The sequence below is a fragment of the Mustela nigripes genome, chromosome 13 (genome assembly GCF_022355385.1).
Source record: "Mustela nigripes isolate SB6536 chromosome 13, MUSNIG.SB6536, whole genome shotgun sequence".
NCBI classification, from domain to species: domain Eukaryota; kingdom Metazoa; phylum Chordata; class Mammalia; order Carnivora; family Mustelidae; genus Mustela; species Mustela nigripes.
In genome coordinates, this window is record NC_081569.1 from 80,869,017 (window position 1) to 80,889,271 (window position 20,255).

General features: G+C 34.6%; 1 protein-coding gene across 4 annotated transcripts in view; it reads left to right on the top strand.

The window, feature by feature from the left end:
- The window catches only part of ARHGAP5 (Rho GTPase activating protein 5), a 70,883-nt gene that overhangs the window by 33,234 nt on the left and 17,394 nt on the right, over positions 1–20,255 (top strand). For 3 of the 4 annotated variants that reach the window (XM_059373054.1, XM_059373053.1, XM_059373055.1), the window contains exon 3: positions 8,986–9,133. In XM_059373054.1, coding sequence (XP_059229037.1) covers positions 8,986–9,133 — 148 coding nt within the window. The remainder of the gene's footprint in view (positions 1–8,985; positions 9,134–20,255) is intronic. The other variant, XM_059373057.1, reaches the window with a different exon arrangement.

Genomic DNA, 20,255 nt, shown 5'->3' on the forward strand with positions numbered 1-20,255 from the left:
GGTGGTTCAGCATCTGCAAATCAATCAATGGTGATACACTACATTAAAAAAAAAAAAAAAAAAAAAGAACAAGAACCATATGATACTCCCAGTAGATGCAGAAAAAGCATTTGACAAAATACAGTATCCCTTCCTGATTAGAAGTCTTTACAGTGAATGGAGAGAGAGAATATACCTCACTATCATAAAGGCCATATACAAAAAGCCCAGAACAAGTATCATTCTCAGTGAGGAAAAACTGAGGGCTTTTCCCCTAAGGTCAGGGATGTCCACTCTCACCACTACTTTTCAACATAGTACTAAAAGTCCTCATCTCAGCAATCAGGCTACAAAAAGAAATAAAAGGCATCTGAGCTGGCAAAGAAGAGGTCAAACTCTCACTCTTTGCATATGGTATGATACTTTTTGTGGAAAACCCAAAGGACTCTATCCCAGAATTGCTAGAACTTATACAGGACTAATGGGTATTTACCCCAAAGATAGAAAAGTAGGGATCTGAAGGGGCACCTGCAGCCCAGCGTTTATAGCAGCAGTTCCGACACTAGCCAAACTATGGGAAGAGCCCAGATGTATGTTGACAGATGAATGGGTAAAGATGTAGTAAACACACATAACAAAGACTGGAATTTTACTCATTTTTTTAAAAAATGAAATCTTGCCATTTGTACAACGTGGTTGGAACTAGAGGGTACTTTGCAAAGCAAAATAAGTAAGAAGAAAATTATGTGACCTCACTCGTACGGAATTTAAGAAACAAAACAATCACAGGGAAAGAGGGAAAAATAAAACAAGGTGAAATCAGGTAGGAAGACAGACCATAAGAGACTCTTAGTATAGGAAACAAACAGGGTTCCTGGAGGGCAAGGGGGATGGGGTAACTGGGTGATGGACATTAAGGAGGGCATGTGATGTAATGAGCACTGGGTATTATACAAGACTGATGAATCACTGACCTCTGCCTCTGAAACTAATAATACATTATATGTTATTTGAATTTAAGTTTTAAAAAGTGCATCACCTTATATCCAAATGAATTCACATAGAGTTGGCTATATAATTTTTCTTGTAATTTTATGATGTGTAATCATTGTATGAATCCTTACTTTATTAGGTTTGGGTGCTTAAGTGTAGGTATACCTACATAGTGACTCCCATAGATATAAAGAATTTGGTATAATGAAACTTTCCATAGACTGGTAAATAAACCGACAAACAGTACTTTGTGTATTTATTAACAGAAATCTTACATGGTAAAGGCTTTCTCTGGTTCTTGTTTGTAATTTTGTGTGCTTCTGTAAGTGTTTACTGAACATCTGTTTATCATGTGCTGTGTATTTTGCTAGTACAGATGCCAAAAAGGGAAAAGTGGATAGTTTCTGCATAATATTTTGGAAATCATACCAACGGGGCTTTTTATGCAGTTGCTGTGGAGAGTAAGGGAAGAGGGAAAATCAAGATCAACTCCTAGATCTGTGGGCTAAGCAACTAGGTAGATATACTGAGACAATGAAGACTAAAGGTGAAAGGTTTCAGACCAGAGAAAAGAGATCTACTATGTGCTTATTATGTTAATGTTTAAAATGCCTGTCAAGGTCCTAGTGAAAGTAATAGAAGTTAAGCATATGAATCTGGTACTTAGAAAAAGAGGCATCAGGATTTAAAGGATTTAAAACTCAAAATTAGATAAATTCACCTAAGGGTGTAGAGTAGTGAGAGAAGAATGGAGGGCTCAGAACTGAATTTGGTAAACCAGAATGTTGGCAGGTGAAACTGAAAAAGAAATCCTTTGAGAAAGAGTAATGAAATGGGAGCTGGGAAAGCAAGTGGTTAAGGAAGCAGTAGTCAGGAAACAATGTTTCTGAGAGCTCAGGAAGGGTAAAGCGAAATGTTTCTTTTTAATTTTAAAGTGTAGAAGTGTTTGGTCTAGACAAGCGGTTAAGTAGAATGGAAGAGAAAACCCTGATTGGAATAGGTTGAAGAGTGAATGGGATGTGAAAAGTGGATGGTGGATAGTAGATGTAGATGGAATCTCCAAGAAGTTTTGCTGTGAAAGGGAGTAAAACACCTGAAACTAATATATATCATTGTATGTTGATTAACTGGAATGAAAATGAGAACTTAAAATGCCAGTTTAAAAAAAAGCACAAATTGGGGTGGTAGATAGAGGTCAACATGGGATCAAAGGAGGGTTTTCATGTTTGTTTTTAAAGATGACAAGTATTAGAAACTAATGATAAGTTCAGGAGAATGACCCAGGGAAGGACAGATTAATGTTATAGGAGAAAAGGGTTAGAGAATAGGGGTGATTCTATAGTTCAAAGCATTTTCCCTTGAAGGCAACTCCAATTTAACATTGCTCTTAAAAAAGAAAATGTCATTACTTTTCTTTTCCTTTTATTTTCAACTCTTAGGAGTCCCTTTGTTTAAATGGCATGTGTTTAGTTGGGTTTAGGTTTTTTTGGTTTTTTAAGATTTTATTTGTCAGAGATTGAGAGAGATACAGAGCGTAAACAGCGCGAGCTGTGGGGAGGGGGAGAAGCAAACTCCCCCTGAGCAGGGAGGCCAGTGTGGGACTGAGTCCTGGGACTGAGATCATGACCTGAGCCAAAGGCAGACGCTCAGCCAATTGAGCCACCCATGAGGCCCTCGTTGGGTTTAGTTTTTACCAAGTCTGAGAATCTTCTTTAGTTGATCTTACTTCATTTGTATTTATTTTTGTAAGTTTCAATTTGCTTTTGTCTTATTTCCTATTTTTATTCCACTTCAGTTGGAGATGAAAAATGTAAGAAAGAAAAAGAAAAATGAAGAAACTCTTATTTTGTGTGTTGCATATTTTTATCATTAAATACATATTGAACCCCTATTTCAGTTTCTCTTTCTTACTCCCAGTAGTCATGATAGTCTGTCCTGCATTAGTATAATTACACGATCTCTTATTTTTTTTCTCCTTCTCTTTTAGGGTATATTGAGGCCTTTGGTTTTGGCCTATTATCAGATTATTTTTACATTTTGTAGTTTGAGCCACTAAATTGTAGATGTGATTTTATTACATAGCCAAACCACTGTAGTTTAGAATTAGTTCTGTGTGTAACTATTAAAAAAAAAATTCATTCTTTCTTCCATAGCACAGATTCTCAGCATATAAGCTCTTTATTATCAGTGATGTTTCATCACATGTTTTCTTCAGGAGTTTGTGCTGTTATTTAAATAATATTACATATTTGAGAACTTTAAAAAAATTTATAGTTGCTTGTAGTGCACATCCAAATTGATACACTAAGTAAAGAATTTTTGACAATTCCTTTCTCATGAATATCTCTATAAATGAGTCTTCTGACTTCCCAGTTTTCCTGAGAACTTTAAAGCTAGCCTGATACTTTCCCTCTACTGTTCTTGATTTCTTCTGCCTGGATGCTTCTAAGGTTCTTTGAAGCTTACTGAGTTGAATATGTCTGTAACTTGATGGTCCACTCCTGTTTATCTTTCCTAGTACATGATGAGATCATTTAATCTATGTATTGGCGTTCATTATTTCAGAGACCTCAAATCTTTTTACTTTGCTCTTTTTTGCAGGCAGTATTCTAGATCTTTGGGGTATGTTGATGAGCAAAACAGATAAAAATCCCTGCCCTTGTGTGGAGCTTAAATTGTAGTAGAAGACACCAAGTAATAATAACAGTAATAATAATACATAAGTAAAGAATATAGTGGTGTGGGTAGAAACAGCAGTAGAATGGATTGGATTGGAAATACTGGACAGGAGCTAGAAGACAGGGATTAAGATAATAGTTCTTTTTTTTTTTTTTTTTAAGATTTTTATTTATTTAGTTGAGAGAGAGACAGTGAGAGAGAGCATGAGAGGGGAGAAGGTCAGAGGGAGAAGCAGACTCCCCATGGAGCTGGGAGCCCGATGCGGGACTCGATCCCGGGACTCCGGGACCGTGACCTGAGCCGAAGGCAGTTGCCCAACCAACTAAGCCAACCAGGCGCCCCAAGATAATAGTTCTTAATAGGGTAGTCACTGTTGGCCTCACTGAAATGGTAAAGGGAACAGCCAGTATATAAAAACCCTTAGGGGCGCCTGGGTGGCTCAGTGGGTTAAGCCACTGCCTTCGGCTCAGGTCATGATCTCAGGGTCCTGGGATCAAGTCCCGCATCGGGCTCTCTGCTCAGCGGGGAGCCTGCTTCCCTCTCTCTCTGCCTGCCTCTCTGTCTGCTGTGATCTCTCTCTGTCAAATAAAAAAAAAAAAAAAAAAAAACCCTTAGGAGCATGCCTGGCATGTTAAAACAGCAAGTAAGCCATGTGGCTGGAGGAAAGGAGTAAGTGATGAAGGAGGTAGAGGGAAATGAAGTCAACAGTACAGAGAGGCAGAGCTCAAGGCATGCTGATTGTATATGGCCTTGTATGCTGCTATTTAGAGAGCCATTATCATTCTGGTTGCTTTATTGAGAATGGTCTGAGGGGATTGTGGTAGAACTTGGGGGGGGGTGGATTGAGGAGTTGATTAATAATCTAGATGTATGAAATGATAGCTTTAAGAAGTAGTTAGATTCTGTATCTAATACATTTGCTTAACAGTTGGAAGTAGTGTATGAGAGAGAAAGAGAGATGAAGAATGACTTCCAAGATTTATAGCCTGAGCTACTGAAAGGATGGAATTGTCAGCATCTGAGATGGAGAAGGTTGCAGTTGGAAAACATTTTAAGGAAATCATCAGTTAGTTTAGTTTTGCATATGTTAACAAAGATATCTTTCTTAGACATTCAAGTGGTGATGTCCACTAGAATGTTTTAAATGAGTCGAGTTCAGGAGAAAGAGCTGAGAAGTATCAGCAGATGGATGACAGTATGAAGAGGGTGGATATAGATGTTGAGAAAAAAAGATGGTCAGGGACTGAGGATTGGAGTTTTCACAATATTTCAGGGATGGCTAAGAGACATCAGTGAGGAGACTTGTATGGGGAGCGTGAGTGAGGAAATAGAGGTGGTGTTCTCAAAGTCCAGTGAAGACATAGAGTGACTGCTGAAAGGTCAATGAAGTTGAAAACTGGGAACTAACTGTTACAAAACAATCATTGGTGACCTTAATAAGAACAGATTTAGGGGAGTGATGAGGGTGATAGACTAATTTAAGTACATATAAGAGAACTGGAAACATATATATGACTTTTGCAGAGTTTGCAAAAGGAATAGCACTATGGGGCAAATACCTAAGGAAAGGAAGATTGAGACTTCTTTTTAAAATGGAAGCAGAAGGGATGCATGGGTGGCTCAGTTGGTTAAGCCACTCTGCCTTGGTCTCAGGTCATGATCCCACGGTCCTCGGATCGAGTCCTGTATCGGGCTCCTTGCTTGGCAGGGAGCCTGCTTCTCTCTCTGCCTCTGCCTGCTAGTGCACACTTGTTCGCTCTCTCTCTGACAAATAAATGAATAAAAATCTTTTAAATAAAATACAATGGAAGCAAAAGAGTATTTTTTTGGAATGCGTCATAGGAATGATACAATAAAGGGGAACCAATGATCACTTTATTTTGATCTTTACAATTGTATGGAGTCTTACTAAAGAGTTTTCATTCCTCTAACGGGTTTTCTTTTTTCCTCTGTTTCTTTACATTTTGCTTTCTGTTGTCTCATTTCTTTGATATTTTTCCCCCCTCTGAGAATCCTATCTTAAATTTAAGAGAATAGAGAATACCAAGTTTTCTCATTTCTTGGATTGGCTCTTTGGAAGCTTCCTTAACTGCTTTTTTTCTTCAGTTTGTTCATTATGAAAGAAGCGGTTGAGGTATATTTTTTTAAATGTTACTGATAACAGTATTTATTTGAGGATGTTGCTTAGGTGCCCTCCCTTGTTGTATTGCTAATATTATCGGAGTGTGAGGGCAATTTCTAGAAAGAGTTACTTATATACCTTTTTCTGATCCTGTTTTCTTATACTAATGATAGTTTTTAGTGTCTATTGAACACTTAATGGATAACATTGTATACATTATTTGTGAATGGGATGTTTAATTTTCTGTGGCTATTCATTTGCAGCAGCTAACATGACATGAGATTTTCCTGAGTGGCCAGAAAAATAAGATTGGGCATTTGCATTTAAGCAGAAATAAAGATAGTGTGACTGTAGTATGAATTAAAACTTGGGTTATCATAAATCAGATGTTTTCCTGCTGGCATAATTATTTAAATTGGGGGCTGCCATTTCTGACAGTGCTTCTTCAAAAGTTATGGAAATAATTACCAAATAACCATACTCCTCCTCCTCTTCTTGCATTTCAGAGAATCTTGATGGCGTTTTATAGCAGTTACAATCATCCAACCTTAGTTTGTAACTTACAAAATTCATTTTGAGTTGGTATAAATGTATAGCTATAGATCAGCATCTCTTAGTTAAGGGATGTATATCAGAATATGTAGAGTTTTTCATAATTCACATATTATAAAAGAACTCCCTGAATTCTGATGATTAAGAACTGTCACTGTTAGAAAAAAGGAACTATATACATTTTTATCATCATAAAACCTAATAGAGGAATGTCTATTTCAAAACTTTTCCTACATAGAATGTTTTATATCAGTGCCAGTTAGTAGAAAAATTAGTAAAATCACGGAACTTTTTATGCTTTTTTTCCTCCTAATATATTTGAATTAAAACTTGAGCTGTCAGGGCAGTACTTTATTAGCAAATTATCCGTTTAGAGTTTGTCAGAAATGCCATGCTACATGACACTTAGCCTTTCATTATCTTAGATTACTAGCCCTGCATCTTGGTATAACCACAGAATTAAATAATTTGCCCTTGTAATTTTATAGACCATGGGGGATGTTCCCTGAGCATAAGCCAGAGAAACTACCTTACTTTGTTTTGTTGGCTTTAGCCTCCCAATTTTAGTCAGGTATTCAGTGCTTACTAGATAAAGTTTACAATTAATTGTTTTTTCTTTTCTATTATCCCAGGGATAAGGATGGAATGTTTTCTGAGTCATCTGGGAGTTTAGATAGATTCCTAAAAGGCAGTATTAAAAAGAGGATTTCTTAAGAGTTGACTGGAACATTGAGGACCAGCTAGCTTACTTTTCTTGTAACTGTTCTTTATTTAGGTAGCAAATATCTATTAAGATCTTCTTATCATTTCATTACTGATGCTTCTGTCATAGGCTGAGCATTGGTCTTTCCATTAATCTACCTAAGTGTAATCTTTTTCATTGCTGTATTATCACTTTAAATAAAATACATCCATCTTTGCCTCAGTTTTCAGTTTTCTAATAAAATTTTGCACCTGGTAGTTTGCAGGCTAGAAAGCACCTTAATGTTTCTGAGAAAAAGGACTCAGCCACTGTCTACCTAAGTGTCTTCATTTCCATTTCCTTGCATATTGTTCTGTTTTGGTTGTGATAGTGTGGTACTGGAAGGATTATTTAAGGAGTAAGGATTCATACTGCTTGACATGGTAGATTTAGGTCTTGAGCCAGATCAAACATTCCAGTGTTTTGTTGGCAACATTCCAGATATCTAGTTATATTTTATGTTATCTGTATGTATCAGGGTTATACGTAATCCAATCATTGAGATGCAGTATGTGAGAATTGAGAAATTGGATTTCATGAGCTCTGGAAGTGTGCTAGGTGGAGCAGCCTGAAATCAAACTGCAGAAAGGACTTATTTATTCAAGATAGCCAGAGACTTGGAAGAATACATTGAGGGATCCATGTAAAGGAGAGACTCCTCCAGCAAAAATGGGAAATTAAGATGAGTATTGCTTTAGGCATAGGAAACTCTCGTGTCTCCCCCCCTTATCTTATTCTTCCCCCACTTTCTGAAAAGAAATAGTATGCTTTTATCCTATTTACAAGTTAGTAATGATACTTACGAGTGATACTTAGGACAGATTTGAATAGGTTTGTGATTTATCAGAGGAAATAACTTTGTAGTTGCCTGGGTGGCTCAGTTGGTTAAGCAACTGTCTTCACCTCAGATCATGATCCTGGAGTCCCAGGATCAATCCCACATTGGGCTCCCTGCTCAGTGGGGAGTCTGCTTCTGACCCTCTGACCTCTCCCGTCTCATATTCGCGTCCGCACGCTCTCTCTCTCTCTCAAATAAATAAATTAAAAATCTTTTTTAAAAAATTTGTAGGTAAACTAAAAAGGGAACGATAAAAATGCTCTAACATCTTCAAATTTCTGAAAAATTATTTGCATCTTCCTGTAAAATTATCTTTGGAGATGCTTAAAATAGCTTACTCCAGAAAAATTGACTCAGAATCTCCATAGCAGTTGAATTCTGGACAGTACTTCCTTAAGTTTTTGAGATGTTCACTCCCTTGTTAAGAACTCCTTTTCTCCCAATATGCTAGATTGAAGTTAAACTCTGAAAATTAAGATTTCATTTTGTTTTTACTATTGTGAAAATGTTTTTTCTGTTACTTAAAAAAACCTGTCTTTAACGTTTAAGAAACAGAGTCAGTGGATAGGAAGAAAATGGGAAAATAAAGGACAAATGATGGGACTAAAATTCATGAAGTTACACTGTTTCATTGTATAATCAATAATTATAATTATAATTTATGTTCTCATAAATACAGCTACGCACAAAAACCTCACTTGGACCTGCCCCAAAGACCAAATAGAATCAGTAGACTGCACCTAAACTGAATTAACTGTTATTTACTTCCAGCTTTTCCCTTGAGTTAGCATTGAAAAATGATCTTTTCTAATTTCCCTACCTATTCAGTTTCCTATTACTTTCCAAAAGGAACTTTCTTTCTAGTCATTTTTTTTCTCTGTTCATGTTTTGTTTTTTTTTCCATTGCTCAAGTTGTTTCTAGCGGGATTGAATGGATTCCCATATTCAGGGTCATTTAGGTGTGATGTGGCTTTTAAATACTTTTTTTGATACAAAATATGTGTTTGCATTGCTAAATACTACTGTTATTCTGAAGGAAATTAATTTTAATAGTTTTAACTTGAATATGTTTTCTTATAGCAGAAAAAGAAAACTAAGAACTTCAATCCACCAACACGTAGAAATTGGGAAAGTAATTACTTTGGGATGCCCCTCCAGGATCTGGTTACAGCTGAGAAGCCCATACCACTGTTTGTTGAAAAATGTGTGGAATTTATTGAAGATACAGGTAGGATAGAAGTATCATTGCAAGAGATTTAATTTAAAATTTCAGTTTTGCTATACCAACAGTTTGTCAAATGTTCATGATTCATAAAAGCTAAGTTTTGAAAGAGGTGTACAGTTCTTCTTAGGATTGATTTGTTGAATAGTAACTCTAGACATAACTGTCTGGTACTTGAAAAAAGCTCTCTTTTTAGCCTTTAATGCTTTTGTTGGACTTCTCTTTAATAAATGGGTGAGTTGAATGCTAAAATTTTATTTCTCTTACTCTGTAATTTAGAATTATGCTCCTATTTATTCATAGTTAGAATTTTAAATAGATGATTTGAAAGTTAAAAATTTTTTAAGTCTAGTACTGTTATTATTACCCATTTTACAGATAAATTTTTATTTTAAAGTTCATAGTGATATTTATAAATGTATGAAAGGCTACTTATTTGAGATGTTACTGTTTATTTAGCAGCACTATCTTGATGTGTTGTTTATGGTTTGAGTTGTATTTTTAAGGAGTGTACAGATGCCCTCATTATTTTAAAAACTAGCCTGTGTTATTATCTGAGGGCTGGATTAGTCAAAATTGAAGAATAAAGATAGAATCATTTAAAAATAAAATTAAAAATATAAAAATTTAAAAATATGAGTTAACATTAAACCTCAGCAACTGAATGGACTACAAAATTTAATGGTTTGAAAACATGAGCTAATTCCCTCTTAGCTTTATTTGTTCTTAATGATCTTTGCTAAATAAGCATTGTTTAAAAGACAAAACTAGGACATCTGTCCTGTTTAAAATGTCAGGCTCCTTTTTGCTTGGATGTACAGTTCTATACCTATTAGATTTTCTGTTTGGTGAGAAGTGCTGACTTTAAGTTTTAATAAAGTAGTAGAATATGGGACAGTAACCTTTACCCATTAGTATTATAGTTGAAATAACTTATCTTCCCTATTTCATTAATAAGGGTTAATTTGTGGAGCCTGCATTTGGATATGCTCTTAAGCATTTGTTTTTTCCCTTCAACAAAGTGTGTTTTAGCCAAATTTCTTGTCTATTTTTCTGCCCATCTTTAGCATAGTAGAAGTGCAGATGTTTTTAAAATATTAGCTTTCTGCTTTGAGCTTGAACTCTCATTTACTCTAGTAAAATTTGGCTTTATGGGTATGACTGAGAAATTAGGAGGTTTTTTTTTTTTAGTAATTAGAAAGCAATAAATTAAAAATTGATAGTATTTTGTACATTTATTTTATATAGTTAAAAATTCCTATTTCTTGGGGCTCCTGTATGGCTCAGTGGGTTAAAGCCTCTGACTTCGGCTCAGGTCATGATCCCAGTGTCCTAGGATCGAGCCCCGCATCGGGCTCCCTGTTCAGTGGGGAGCCTGCTTCCCTTCCCCTCTCTCTGCCTGCCTCTCTGCCTACTTGTGATCTCTGTCAAATAAATAAATAAAATCTTTTTTTAAAAAAATCTCCATTTCTTGAATATTTTTACGGTAATTGAGTGATTTGGTATGAGGAAAATGAATTAATTCCAAGTGTAAGATAAAATTAAATTCTACTCCAATTCTTAGCATAATTTGAATTAATTCGGTTAACTGACAGGAAATTTTATATATTTAAAGTGCTTTGTTAGAAGTGTACTGAGGAACCATAAGACCGTAAGAGTAGTCATACAGAAGATTAAAGCCCAATTCTTTGGTGGTGGTAGTGGTAGTGTATTTGATTTTACGAATTAATGCAGATGAGTTTTAGCAGAAAATTCTTAGTTGCTCGAGTTCAGTGTTGAATTCTCTATATGCACTTACAGCACAACCATCTTTTGAAGGTTTTATTTATAATGTAAATACATATCAGATACTTAGTATTAAAAGTCGTTCTTCGGGTGCCTGGGTGGCTCAGTGGCTTAAGCTTCTGCTTTTGGCTCAAGTCATAATCCTAGGGTCCTGGGACTGAGGCCCATGGCAGGCTCTCTGCTCAGCGGGAAGCCTGCGTTCCTCATTGTCTGCCTGCCTCTCTGCCTACTTGTGATCTCTCTCTCTCTCTGTCAAAGAAATAAAATCTTTAAAAAAAATAAAAATAAAAATCGTACTTTGTTATTTGGAGTTCCATAGACATAGTGCTGTAAATGAGCAGTACTTTTACGGTTAGAATCAATCAACATGCCTTATTTAAAGGACTAAACTTTTTAAACAACCTTGAAGAAGCCGTTATGTTAGTTATAAATTCAACTTCATTGATGATTTACATACAGTGAAATTCACCAATTTTAATTGTACAGTGAAGTTTTGATAACTCTGTAGTCATTTAAGCACCACCGCAGTCAAGATACAGAACATTTTCATCATCCCAAAAAACATCCAGTGTTTCATCATGAAGTATGATGATAATGATAGCTAGCTGTTGGGGATTTTGTAGATGCTCTTTATCAGATTGAGAAGTTCCCTTCTGTTCTTGTTTCCTTGTATCCAAAATGAATGTCGATTTTGTCATGTGACTTTCCTTCATCTGTTGAGGTGAATCATATTGTTCTTTTTAAAGTCTGTTTATATGGTGAATTATATGAATTGATCTTCAAATGGTAAACTAAACTCGCATCCCTGGGATAAATACCACTTGGTCATAATGTTTTGTCTTGTAAATACTGCTGAATTCAATTTATTGAAATTTAAGTATTTCTGCTTCCTGGGGGATATTGGTCTATAGTTTTCAATATTTGCGATGTCTTTTTCTGGTTTGGTATCAGAGTAAAATTGGCATCACAGACTTGAGTCTTTTCTAAAAAGTTTATACAGAATTGGTAATATTTCCTTCTGTAAATTTTAGTATAATTCACCAGTGAAACTGTTTGGACCTGGAATTTTATTTATGAGAAACTTTTTAACTATGGATTAAAAATTATTTTAAGTAGATCCTGGGCTTTATGGATTTTTGATTTCTTGAGTAAGCATTGGTTTTTTTGTGTGTCTTTCAAGGGGTTTGTCTATTTCACCTAGGATGGCATAAGCTTGTTTATAAAATTCCTTATCCATGTTTTAATGCCTGTAGCATCTGTAGTGGTATCTTCTGTTTTGGTTTTGCGTCACTGATTTGTCTTTTTTTACCCCTCTCATGAGATATTTATCAATATTACTGATCTTTTCAAAGAACCAACTTTTTGTTTTATTGGTTTTTATTTCCTGTCTTTTGTCTATTTTTTAATTCAGGAATTCAGTATAATTCCCTTTTCTGCTTTCATTTGGCTTCTTTATAGTGTCTTAAAGTAGAAGCCCAGATTAATGATTTTGACCAGTCTTTACTGTAACATTGAATTTTAAATATTTTCCTCTAAGCATTTTTTTACCTATATACCACAGATTTTGATAAGTTTACATTTTTATTCAGTTTGGGATACTTTGTAACTTCTTTTTTGATTTTTTAAAAAATTTAATTCATTGGTTATTTAGAAGTATTTTATTTTTTTAAAAGGTTTTATTTCTTATTTATCAGAGGGAGAGGAGGAAGCAGGCTCCCCACTGAGCAAGGAGGATCCCAGAATCCCAGAACCCTGGGATCATGACCTGAGCCAAAGGCAGATGCTTAACCAGTATTTTATTTTGAATGTTTTCCAGATATCTTGTTACTCATTTCTAGTTTAATTCTATTGCATTCAGAAAACAAGCAGTTTGATTTCACTGTAAGTTTATTTAGATTGTTTTATAGCTCAGAATATACTCTTGTTTTGAAGACTGTTCCATGGGACCTTGAATAGAATGTTTTATTAAGCTGTTGGGTAAAGAGTTCTGTAAATGGAAGTTAGGTCACAAGATGTTCTTTAAGAATTCTCATAGATCCCTACTGATATTTTTGTTGACTTTTTTTTTTTTAATTAAAAAATACTGTTGAAGTCTGCCCTCCCTCATGATTATGTATGTCTCTCTCCTTTTCCATTCTGTTAGGTTTTGCTTCGTGTGTTTTGAAATTTGTTTAGTTGCATATACATTTAGGATTATGTCTGCTTGATGAACTTAGTTATAATTATAAAAAAGATGCGCTTTATGCTTTATAATATTCCTTCTTAAGCCTACTCTATGTAATATTAAGATAGCCAGTGGTATTTTCCTTGAGTAATGTTTGCATGGTATATCTTTTCCATCCTTGTAGCCTATTTGTATCTTTATATTTAGTTTAGCTTCTTGCAGGCAGCATGTTAGTGGATTTGGTAATTCATTTGTGGCATTGGAGTATTTATTAGGTCATTGATTTTTATTATAATTATCAGTTTAACTGGTTTTAAATCTCCCATCTTGTTTTTGTTTTCTTTTTGTCTGTGTGATTATTATTCCTTTTTTCTTCTTTTCCTGCCATCTTTTGGATTAATTGAATTTTTTGTTTTAACCCGAATTTTGGGTTAAAACTTCTAAGTGATATGCTTAGTGTTTGAGATATATATCTTTAATCACAGCTCATTGTCAAATATTACACCCCTGTAATGTACAATTTAGAACCTAGTAACAATATATTTAACCTTCCATCCCTTGTTCCATTGTTACACATTTTAATTCTGCAATTTTTTAGAAATTTCAGTGTAGTTAACATAGTGTTGTATTAGTTTTAGGTGTACAATATAGTGATTCAGTCATTCCATACATCAGAAATTGTAGTATGAAAAGGAGAAATGATATTTTGGTAATGGATTCATTATGTACATGTTAAACTGTCAGTTGCCTCTGGGTTATCATATAAAAGCCCCAAGACTCCATTGAATGTATGGCTGTGGATCTTTGGAAAATGATTTAGTCTTAAGACTTTGGTAACTGTGAAAAAAAAAATTGGTAATTGTCATTATATAGTTATTAATGTAAGCTATGTGTTGATGAAATTGAGGGTGAATATACAGACTGAGAAGAAAAGCTCAGTGCAAATAAGCTATAAAAAGAATAGGCTTGGGGCGCCTGGGTGGCTCCGTGGTTAAAGCCTCTGCTTTCGGCTCAGGTCATGATCCCAGGGTCCTGGGATCGAGCCCCACATTGGGCTCTCTGCTCAGCCAGGAGCCTGCTTCCTCCTCTCTCTCTGCCTCTCTGCCTCCTTGTGATCTCTGTCTGTCAAGTAAATAAATAAAATCTTAAAAAAAAAAAAAAAAGAATAGGCTTTAAAACACTAGAGAGGAGGAAAATTTTAATAAGGAAGCATCAGTATCAGCATTGAAAATAAAGAAGTCAGGTGACTTAGAATGAAACATTTTTGTTGAGATAAAATTCATATGACTTAAAATTAGCTATATAAAAATGTCCAGTTCAGTGACCCGTAGTGCATGTACAGTGTTGTGCAACCACCAGCTTATCTAGTTCCAAAGATTTTTATCACCCTAGAGGAAACTAGCCATTGAGTAATTACTCCTTTCCCTATTCCTCTCTTGGCCCAAGACTGTGGCAGCCACCAACCTGCTTATTGTCTCTGTGGATTTACTTATCCTAAATATTTCATATATATGGAATCATACATTATGTAACCTTTTGCCTGGCATCTGTTACTTTGCATAGTTTTCATCTGTGTTGTAGCATATGTAATTGTGTAGTAGATTTACCACATTTTATTTATTCGTTGATAAGTTGGTGGACATTTAGCTTGTTTCCACGTTTGACCATTGTAAACACTGCTGCTGTGAACATTCATATACAAACATTTGTTTTGATTACCTGTTGCAGTTCTTTGCGGTATGTACCCAGGAGTTGAATGTTGAGTCATATGGTAATGCTGTGTTTGTCTTTTTGCGGAGCTATCAAATTATTTCCTGTGGTGGATTCACCATTTTATATTTCCATCAACAATGTATAAGAGTTCAAATTTGTCCAAATCATTGGCAAATTGGAAGAGCAAGATAAGATTATCAGCAGCAGGAGGCATACTACCAGCAAAGCAGCAAAGTGAAAAACTGTAAAATATAGGGAAAAAAATTTCAAAGACTCTAACCCAAGAATGCCCAAATAGATTCTGAAGGTAGGACTCTTTCAAAACCAAAGAAACCAGGAATTATGTTAGTCTCTTAATGAACTTCCTTAGTTTTAGTATGTTGTGTCTAGCAGAAATTCCTTGAGGTTTTCCTGGTATATTAATACTACTTTTTTATGGTTTCTGGCTCTGAAATATATTTTTATCTGTTAGCAGGAATATGTCTTTCTTAAGTAGATACTCATTGAGTCTTAAGTAATGCTTTTTTGTCATTGTTGTTGTAGTTTGTTTTAACAAACCCATGGTAGTGGCACATGTAAGTAACTCCTTACTTAATAAACGTTTAAACAGTTTTTTCATAATAACCATATTTGTCCTTGTGACGTTGTTACATATGATATTTCAGTCTTTTTATTTTCCAAACTATAGTTAACATTTATCGTTTTCTCATGTGGACACAAAGACTGCATGAAAAGATGAGAAATGGAGACATTTCTGTTGCAGTGAAACTTACAATAATATAAATGTATAGCAACAGGATAATTTGCATTATGCTTGGCCCCACTAAGTTATAATATCATAAAAACACAAGTTTTGCATTGTAATAATGATGAGGGTGATACTCAATGTGTAAGATATTTTCTGGTTTTTCTGTGGAAAGAGACTGTTCTTAGGTGAAAGCTGTTCCAGATGCTTCCTTTATAAGTTAATCAGCTTTTACGGAATATTTACTGTTTGTATAGTAATTTTTAGTATACTGTAAAATAACTTGGATATTCATGTAGTTTTCAACCTGTATGAGTTGTATGTATGATTGTTTTATCTGTTTTACAGAAGTAGAAACATGTCAGAGAAATTAAGTAACAGATCTGAGGTCATACAATTGGAGTCTAGTTCCATTTACCATTACTGCTTACAGGTGACTTTTGATGATCTTCAGAATTGTTTTATTGTTCGTTATAGCAAGAAGAAAAGTGCAGATAAATCTGTAAGAAGTAGACTGAAAAATCACTTTTAACTTTATTATGATCAAGAGTTAAGGTTTTCTATACCTTTAAGCATACATAGCTTTTTCAGAAGGGGATAATTAAACATGGTTTTATAATGATTTTAGTACATGAACAGCAGCATTCTGGTCATGGTTTATTCAATTACCCTGTATTTCTGAACATAAGTCTCCAAACATTCAATACTGGCAGTTACCCTCTTATATGTACATTTTTATATGCTTGTAGTTTTGTTCAGGAAAGTATTTAAGACATGAGTTTTCTATGCCCAGCCTGAAGTGGTAGAAAGTATGCCCCATAAAACAAGTAAGCCTGTACTGAATGTGACAAACTAATTACCCTAGCTTGTTCAGTGTGTGACCTTGAGAAAGTCACTTCACTTTTCAAAGCTTATTTCTTTATCTTTAACATAAGGCATTGTTATTTTGAACAGGGGATGAAAATGTTATAAAGTAGTATCGTTTTTATGAACTTTATTTTTTTTTTAATGTATTAAGTAATCTCTGTGCCCAGCGTGGGGCTCAAGCTCATGACCCTGAGGTCAGGAGTTGCATGCTATACCGGTTTAGCCAGCTAGGTAAGCCTGCTTATGAAATTTGAATCATTATAGTAAGGAAAAAAACAAAATGAAAGATTGGAGAGCTATTATTTTTTTTTCTCAAATATTAAAGATTTAGTGGCTGGAAAATATAGTGACATGTTTCTTAATTTGTTTTAAAGATTATATTCATTTGAGAGTGAGAGCACAAGCTGGAGGAGGGACAAAGGGAGAGGGAGAAGCAGATTTCCTACTGAGCAAGGGAGCCTGACATGGGGCTTGATCCTGAGACCCCCAGATCATGACCTGAGCTAAAGGAAGTCGTTTAACCGATTGAGCCACTCAGGTGGTGACATGTTTTAATTCAGTAAATTTGAGTTGTAATAATATACATATCTTTTCCACCCTCCCCCCAGTGGAATTTAAGATACTGTTTTTTATTAATTAAGAAAATACTGCAAAAAAGAAAAAGTACTGCCGTTAACTTTATTATTCCTGTAATAGCCTTTGCCTATTATGTTACTTAACACTGGTAGAAGATTCTTACTGCATTGATTTTAGTTCATCCTTTTATTTATTTATTTATTTAAGATTTTATTTATTTGTCAGAGAAAGAGAAAGAGCACTAACCGGGAGCTGCAGGAAGAGGGAGAAGCAGGCTCCCCACTGAGCAAGGAACCCAATGCGGAACTGGATCCAAGGACCCAGTGAAGGCAGATGCTTATCTAACTGAGCCACCTAGGTGTCCTGATGTTAGTTCAGCATTATAAGCTTGATATATATAAATAGATGCATTTTTTAGAGCAATTTTAAGTTTATAACAAAATTGAGAAGAAGGTATATGTTCCCATATATTCCTTGCTTCCACATATGAACCTCACCCGACCCGGCATTACTAGCATCACTCATCAGAACACTACGTTTTTTACCAAGGTTCAGCCTACATTAATGCATCGAAATCACCCAAAGTCTCTAGTGTACATTAGACTTCACTCTTGGTTTTGTACATTCTGTGGGTTTAGACAAATGTGTAATGATAATATCCATCATTTTAATAACATACAGACAATTTTCACTGCCCTAAAAATTCGCTGTGTTCCACCTATTCATCTTTCCCCCACTCTCCCTTCCTCTACCCTAGGCAGCCACTGAACTTTTTATTTGCCATCATTTTGCTTGTCCATGATATCCTATCGTTGGAATCATGGAGTATGTAGGTTTTCCAGATTGGCTTCTTTCTCTTAGTAGTATGCATTTTAAGATTCTTCCAGGTCTTTTCATGGCTTAATAACTTATTTCTTTTTGGCACTTAATAATTCCATCATGTCTGGATGTGCTACAGTTTGTCTGGATTGCTTCCAGCTTTTGGCAGTTAAGAATTAAAATGCTGTGAACATAGTCTTCAGATTGTTGTGTGAATATAAGTTTTCACTTCCTTTGGGTAAATAGCAAGAAGTGCAGTTGCTGGATGGTATAGTAAGGAATGTGTTTGTTTTGTAAGAAACTGCCAAACTGTCTTCCAGAGTGTCTTCCATTTTGCTTTCTCACCAACAGTGAATGAGAGTTACTGTTTTCCACATCTTTGCTAGCAGTTGGCTTTGTCGGTGTTATTTTAATAGGTATATAGCGGTATCTCATTGTTTTAATTTGCAGTTTTTAAAATGTAGAACATATATTCATCCTCTTATTTGCCATCAGTATCTCTTCCTTTATGGTGTCTATTAACTATTAAGGTCTTTAGCCTGTTTTGTAATGGACTTGTTTTCTTACTGAGTTTTAAGCGTTTGTGTATATTTTGGATAACAATCCTTTATCAGATACGTCTTCTGTAGATATTTTTCCCCCAGTCTGTGATTTGTCTTCTAATTCTCAAAATACTGTTATTCACAGAACAGAAATTTTTAGTTTTAATGAAGTCCAGTTTATCAATATTTCCTTCAGGGATTGTGTCTTCAGTGTTGTATCTAAAAAGGCATCACCATACATACTCAAGGTTATCTAGGTTTTCTACTGCTGTCTTCTAGTCTTCTGCTAGTTTTCTAGCTTCTACTAGTTTCTAGTTTCTAGTTTTCTACTATCTGTCTTGTATTTAAGACACACTGTATTGCTGTGTTTTGTATTTAAGCCATTTAACTTTTACATTTATATTCCATTTTGAGTTCATTTTTGTCAAGGGTGAAAGGTTTATATCTAGGTTTGTTTTGGGTTTTTTGTTTTGTTTTGTTTTTAAATGCAGATATATTGTTTTTCTTGCACCATTTGTTGAAAAGATTATCTTTGCCCCTGTTGTATTTATTGCCTTTGCTCCTTGATTAAAGATTAGTTGACTCTAGTTGTCTGTTACTGGGTTCTCTATTCTGTTCTGTTTCCCTATGTTTTCTTAATACCACATGGTCTTGTTTACTGTTGCTCTATAGTAAGTTTTAAAGTTAGGTAGTGTCAGTCCTCCAGCCTTATTCTTCTCTCTGAATATTGTATTTGCTTTGAATCTTGGCCTCTCTGGGTAAAATTTAGAATCAGTTTGTTGATAACTTATTTTTTAATTTATTTTTAGTTGATATTTATAATAAAACGACTATAATTTGATAATAGAAATAGGAATTTGATTGGATTGTGTTGAATATGTAAATCAAGTTGGGAAGAACTAACATATTGACAATATTGTATCTTCCTAACTGTGAACATGGAATATTTCTCTACTTAGTTCTTCAAGTTTTATCATCACTTTTGTGGTTTTCCTCATGTAGGTCTTATACAAGTTTGTTGAATTTATACTTAAGTATTTCATTTTGGGGAGTGCTAATGTAAATGGTATCGTGTTTTTAATTTCAAGTTCCACTTGTTCATTGGTATATAAAGGAAGTAACTGACTTTCGTATGTTAACCTTGTATCCTGCAGCCTTGCTATAATTACTTACTCCAGACTTTAGCCTGTTGACTTAATACATAGAAGATTGTGTCATTTAAAAAAAAAAAGATAATTTTTCTTCCCAGTCTTTATGCTTTTGATTTCCTTTTTTTGCTGTATTGCTTTGGCAAGGGTTTCCAAAAATACTGTCGAAAGGCATGGTGAGTGGGGACATCCTTGCCTTGTACCTGATTTTAATGAGAAAGTTCTAGGTTTCTTACTATTAAGTATGATGTTTGCTATAGGTTTCTTTTTTTATAGTCTTTATCATATTAAGGAAGGTCCCCTCTGTTCCTTGTTTGCTGAGAGTTTTTATCATAAATGAGTGTTGGATTCTGTCAGATGCTTTTTTTTGTATATTGGTATGATTGTGTGATTTTTCTTTTTTAGACTAATGATTTAATGGATTGTTTAATTGATTTAATGGTTTTTGAATATTGGACAACCTTGATTACCTGTGATAAAACCCACTTGTTCATAGTATATCATCTTTTTTACACTTTTTAAAAATTCATTTTGCTAATACTTTGCTGAGGATTTTTGCATCTGTGTTCATGAGAGATATTGGTCTGTACTTTTATTTTCTTAAAATATTTTGTCTGGATTTATAAGCTTTTACCATATGAAAAATTACACGATACTCAGCTTGAAATTGATGGACATTTTACTTTAGCCATTGTTTTAAGACTTAAAATAAGTGGCCTGTTGAACTACCTACTGCTTCATATCAGGGACAGTATATTTTATGTTTCAT